The sequence below is a fragment of the Nicotiana sylvestris genome, chromosome 12, assembly GCF_000393655.2.
Source record: "Nicotiana sylvestris chromosome 12, ASM39365v2, whole genome shotgun sequence".
NCBI classification, from domain to species: Eukaryota; Viridiplantae; Streptophyta; class Magnoliopsida; order Solanales; family Solanaceae; genus Nicotiana; species Nicotiana sylvestris.
The window spans coordinates 65,825,842-65,832,399 of NC_091068.1; the positions used below are offsets into that span (position 1 = coordinate 65,825,842).

A 6,558-nucleotide genomic window follows, 5' to 3' on the forward strand; every position below is an offset into this window, starting at 1 on the left:
AGCCACGAATAATAAATACAGTGTAAATTTTTGATCCGTCAGCATAATTTTTTTTGGGTGGGGTGGGGGGTGGGGGGAGGAGGAGGAGCAAGGAAGTAAAATCTTAACAAGTTTCAATGTGACAGTGGTTAGGATAAGGGAAAAAAACACCACTTTGTGTGACCGTTCAAAATGTTAAATATATATTTATTTTTTTTGAAGAAAAGAGGATCCCTTTATCAAAAGCTCACGGTCTTACCGAATTGTCTTCGTTTATAGCACAACTGAAGAATTTTCATATGCACAATGTGGCCTTGCTGATTACATACAAGATTGCCAACTATGAATAAAATTTAGACTACTTACCACTAGATTACAAAGGGGATTAGTAGAAAATGACCACCTAATGGTATTATTCTAAGTGCTCACGAGATGGATTTGTCTATTTATGAAAACTGTATATTTTGTCTCTTTAAGGTCATGAGGTGAGGTGTACCATATATTTATCAATGCTCAATAACTAGACAAGAGTAAAAGAGTAGTAGCTCATGTGACAGTAAAATTTGGTGTTGTCCTAAAAAGGACAATGGCAGAAGAAAGAGGCCAGACCTAGGTGGTCCTCTAAAAAATTGAAATCTGCCATAAAATGAAATTGTCTAGGAGGAGATACATTTCTTTTTTGGGTCAGTCAATTTGTACCAATTATCTCCTCCTTTGAAATATAAGAAAACAATGTCGACACAATTTTTCATTTGTTTCCTTAACATTCTTGGTGAATTTTCTAGAATATGCTGCTAAGAATTTAATTTAGATATTGACAACACAAAGAATTTAAGCCAAAATCAAAACCAAATTGACTGCTAGTGTATTTATTTATTCTAGTAGATAGTTTGCCCTTTTGTTTAAGTTACTAATCTTATTTTTATGGACGGTTACTTATAACTATCTATTATCTGATTTAATATAGTGTTAGAAAAAAATATCGTCAGTGACACAGAAATTAAACTATATAAAAACCATTTGGAGTAGGTCATATAAATGTAACTTTTGGCATGAATTAAGATATTTCTAGAACCCAATTCCAAGCACCTACCCATTGATAAGCCACCTATAAAGAAAGAAAATCAAGAAGATTCAAAATGGCGGCACTGGGTTGGGTTACTATTGGCAAAAGTTGTTGATGAGTTGGCTGGTAATTTAGGAATATAATTTAGTATGACTCCAAGTGTCAATTTCTCTCGAATTTGACAACACGAGTCATAGCCATCAATATCCCTTCAGTAAGCTGAGTGGCTTGGAGATTATCCTCTAGCTAACATTATTTGTCTCTTGACTAGCAAAACCTTTTCTAGGCGAGAATCAATCGCCGAAGTCTCTGCAGTAGTATCCGAACATAAGCTAGATGAGTCAAATGATTGTTTTTGACTATGTGTCGAGTCTTCAGAAAAGAGATAATCCGGTTAGATGCATTTCATCTAGACAATTTTGGCATCGCCAAGGTAACAGTCTTGGCATGGCAATTAAGGATGGCATGATATGGAAATAACCAGTTCATGCCCAGGAAGACCTCAAAGTCGGTCATATCAAGCAATAGAAGATCCGCTCTAGTCTCATAACCGCAACATGTAACAATGCAGGACCGATAAACCCAATCCACAATAACAGCATCGCTCACTGGAGTGGACACTTAAACAGGAGTACCAAGGACTCGCGAAGAACATCCAAGAAATAAGCAAAACATAGATGAATGTGCAAGACACTTTTGGATTATCAAGCTTGCAGCATAGCATTCGTACGGAAGAAATAATTAAGTAATAATATGTATATTCTGTCAAGACACTTTAAACTTTTAGATTAATTGGTCACCCTTTTTAGCGTGGTACTAAAGCTAAGTATAAGTCTCATCGCCATCAATTTCAAAAAGAATTTTAACATGCTTGGCTAAAAAATAAGATTGCAATGTGAATGTGCACGTCGAGGACATAATTTAGTAATTATAAGTAAATGCTTGTTGATGTTTTGAATTTTTAAATGATATAGTTACACAAAATCAACAAATTGAGAGTTGTACATTTAACAAAATGTAGTTAGGCAATAGTTCCATTTCCATGAGGAAAAAATTCAAGTGAACCCCTTGGAAAAAATAAAATTCAAACAAATACTTCCCTAAGAGAGTACTCCCTTAGAATAACTCCAAAAAGTTAAAGGAGATGCTGACCTTTTGCAAGTGGGAAGCATGCTAAAGAACTACTACTTTATATTAAACTTTGTCTCCTTCAAATTAAAAGACTCTTAAGTCTTGTTTAAATCCAAATCAAGCTCCAGGTTTTTAATTATATATATAACCTTCTTGTCTGATTATTAGCAAATGGTTCTCCATCATAGTTATCTATAGTTGGTGCAGTGGCTGTTATAATTATGTAGATAAATAATACTGGAAACAATGCAGTATTCAGGGATAATGGTATCATGTTCAACTTTACACAATTTATCGATGCAAATGGTTTAAGAGGGATTATTGCCGAGGTCAAGTAGATGGATCAAGGAAGTAACGGTAGGATAGGTTTTGCAATGGACATAAGGAATATTCCATTTAATATTCCATTGAATATTCCTTGTGTTGTACTTTTTAGGATTTCTTGAAAATATCCCTTATAAATAGAAAGAGATAGAGAACAAAAGGGGATCTTGATTTTTTGAGTAGAGCACATTGTAAAGGGTTGGCTATAAAGAATATACAAAAGCTTGTCGTGTTCACTTACTAACTTGTTCAAACACACGTTATTCACTCTTTGTTTACAAGATCCAAAGATTCCTTATCCATCAATACTTTTTACTATTCCATGTTGTTGTCACGAAGAAGAATCACCCAAGTCATCAAATATTTGGGTGATAAATTCCTCCTTATTACATTTATTGTCATTATCTACATTTATTACATGCTTCATTACTATATTCATTGACAATCATTGAACATATGCTTGGTATTTATTGCTCTTGAATACGGTCTCATCCCATTGATCCCCTTCAATATTAGATCTAGAATTTATTATGTTTAACTAGGATTCACCTCTATTTTCTCATTAATTAGTTTAACAAAAGGCTTAACACTTTTTGGTTAAACAATTTGGCGCCGCCTGTGGGGACTTTTTAGTTAAAATTTTAGTTTCTTCTAGATCATAAAATAGGACATCCATCTTTTTCTTGTTTGCACGAACTAACATTGGCAGGAAAAGGAAATGAAAGACAGAAAGCAATAGTGGGTGTCACTACCAACCTCTTGAACACCATCAACGAGGATGACAGAGAAGACGATGATAATGTGACGCCGAGTGCTACACCCAGGCGGAGTGATACACCTCCCCCTCATGGAAGTGTAACCGCTTCACGCGAAAGGGGAGCCTCCACGTCCACAGCTGGGGAAGCACCACCAGTAGTGAAAAAATTATTGGAGGAGTGGCTGAAAGGTACTCTAAATAACATACTCGACAAACCCGTTCAAAGGGCAAATAGAAACGCCGCGCAAGCGGATACCACAACGACCACCGCCGAACAACCCACTCCTCCAACAGGTAACACTCACACTGTTGTTGATGCAGGTAATGATGCACTTGCGGTCATTCTAAAGAAAATGGAAGAAATGGAGAACGAGAATAAAGTACTCCACGACCAAATGAGCGAACATCAAGAAAGGGTTGATAAGATACCTGGTGCCCCAGCACTACTACCAAAACAAGACGTCAGCCGGTTCCTCGAACAACCCTACAACGAGGAGGCATCCCCACATGTCATACCCAAGACTTTCAAAATGCCATCGTATTTGAAGATATACAACGGCACAACAAACCCCGAATATCATATCATTCATTACGTCACAATAGTAAAAGGCAACGACCTCTTGAAAGAGCAGGTACCGTTAGTGTTGCTAAAGAAGTTCGGCAAAACCCTGACAGGGGGAGCCTTGACGTGGTACTCACAACTACTGGCACATTCAATAACAACATTTGAAGAAATGCCCGACAAGTTTGCCACCGCCCACGCCGGGGCTAAGAAGGCAGAAGCTAGGGTAAATGATATATTTGCCGTCACGCAATCACCCAGCGAGGGACTCGGGGACTTCCTCGCTCAGTTCAATAAAGTGAGAATGAGCTTACCGAATGTATCAGAAGGGATGGCAGTGGCAACTTTCCAAAATGTGTTGAACAGGAATGGGTTAAGGGCGACCAAAAAGTTGTTGAGTAAACTCATGAAACACCCTCCCACCACTTGGGAAGAAATTCACAATGCATAATGCGCCGAGGTAAGAGTAGACGAGGATGACCTCAACGGTCCAACCCAACAGCTAACGTCAGTCCAAATGGAGCCGAGGAAAGATCGTCGTAATGATGGCCGAATAGACCATTTAGGCCCACGCCCCAACCGGGATAGGCACCAACCATATGTCAGAACGGCCATCCTGCCCTCTCCTCACCATGTCGAAGGGTCGTCTAGGCCACATATAGGGACTCCGCAAAACGAAAGAGGTATGCCCCAACTCTTATTCGCTCACAATTTTTGTGTTTCCCCTTCAAAAATAGTGTAGGCACTGGAGAAACTCGGTCCAAAAGTAAAATGGCCACAAAAGATTAAATCCGACCCAAGTACCAGAAAATTGAACGTCTTCTATGAGTTTCATCAGGAACGAGTCCACTAAATTGAGGACTTCATAGCCCTACAACAAGAAGTAGTGAACATGCTTTACCAGGGACACCTAAGGGAGTTAATGTACCGAGGGAGAGCCAACTTCGGCCGGGGACGAGAACAATACCAAGGCCCCCCAAGGCCACCCTCCCCGCCCGCACCAACCAAATGATCATCAGTGGGGGCGATGAAGCAGCAATCAACCACGTGAAGTTTACCACCACACATAAACTGAAGCGGTCGATCACCCACGAACGGTATGATGACCTCGAAGATAGTATCACCTTCGATAAGTCAGATACCCATGGTTTGACTTTTCCTCACTTCGATGCCCTTGTCATTAGTTTATGTATTTCATATACTGATGTAAAAAGAATAATGGTAGACGAAGGAAGTGGCACGTGTATTATTCACCCTCGAGTTCTCACACAAATGAGACTCGAGGACAAGATAGCACCACGCTGCATAACACTAACAGGTTTTAATAATGCAGTTGAGCGAACCTCAGGGGAGATAATGCTACCCGTTCTGGACAGGGGCGTTGATCGAAGCCTACCCTGCACTACTATTAAGTAGCGAGAGAGGGTCGAAATAGATTTTACCCGATTTAGGGTCGGGATCGATTTTCACATAGAGCTAGATGTTGGAGTCGAGTATCTATCTAATTTAGAGTTGGGTATGTGTTCCAAATTACACTTCTAAACATTTTTGGTTTTTTTTTTTACTTCTACTTTTTTCAAACTACAATGGTAAATTAAACTAGAATAAGCTAAGAGTAAAATATTACGGGTTGTTCAAATGATTTAAAAGGCACTAGGGTAGTGACTTTCGCCTAGGTGGTCAATTGACGGATACTTGAGTCTAAGGCATGATTGACATATTTGGGGAGTATGATATAACTGTTGCACGATTTTACCCACTCTACACCTCTCGGTGGTTCAAGTGATTTTGCCCGAATTGACTTTATCAAGACCAATTGGGTATGTAAATTTACACAAGCAATCAAGGTTCAAGTCGGGTATTACTCTCTTGAGGTTTAGCCCTTTAATTGGGGCTATCAATCTCTTGAGTACACCCCAATTCCTTGTTGGACCAATTTTAGAGACTCAAGCTCTCTTTCTCAAGAAGAGCTCAAGTCAACTAAATACAAACTAGTGTTTGCAACCACTAATTCAGCAATTAAACATGAAATTAGCCCAAATATCAAACACCCATAGTCAATCTAGCCTTAAAACACAAGACCCATCAATTACCCACACTAGGGTTGAGCCACAACCCTAGCTTATGGGTTTAGCTACTCATAATTAAAGAAGAAAAGTCAGAAATAGATGAAGAAAGACTCATATTAATTAATTACTAAGATAAACAAGAAGATTCAATGTTGAAATGTAGATAAAATTGCCCAAAATAGCTAAAATATTCGAACCCACGAGCGCAACTCTTAGCTAAAAACTATGTGATGACCTAAAAATGGGAAAATAAGCTATTTATACTAAGCTGAAAAATCTGGACAAAAATACCCCTGAGGGACTAGTGCGGACCGCACAAAATCACGTGCGGCCGCACTAAGGCTCTTGACATAAAAATTCATCTCTCTGAACTCAGGCAATGCGGACCGCACAGAATGGAGTGCGACCGCGGAGGCTTCTAGTGCGGTCCGCATGAAATGGAGCGCGGACCGATTGGCTTGAAACTCGGAACTAGCAACTCTCTGATCCTTCTTACTGCGGACCGTACTAAATCGAGTGCGGACGCATTGATCCCAGTGCGGATCGCACAAAACCTAGTGCGGTCGCATTGCCCTTTTTTCCTAAATATCATACTCTCTGAACCTCACTTGTGCGGACCGCACAGAATGGTGTGTGGCCGCACTGGCCTTGCTTTGTCTGAGCTTTGTCT

General features: G+C 39.6%; 1 protein-coding gene across 1 annotated transcript; it reads left to right on the forward strand.

Annotated features, from left to right (window-relative positions):
* The first annotated feature begins 2,514 nt into the window (after window positions 1-2,514).
* Window positions 2,515-4,270, forward strand: LOC138883164 (uncharacterized). The gene is made up of 2 exons (XM_070163826.1): window positions 2,515-2,533; window positions 3,210-4,270. The coding sequence occupies exons 1-2, from the start codon at window positions 2,515-2,517 to the stop codon at window positions 4,268-4,270; spliced, it is 1,080 nt and encodes a 359-aa protein (XP_070019927.1).
* The last annotated feature ends 2,288 nt before the right edge of the window (window positions 4,271-6,558 follow it).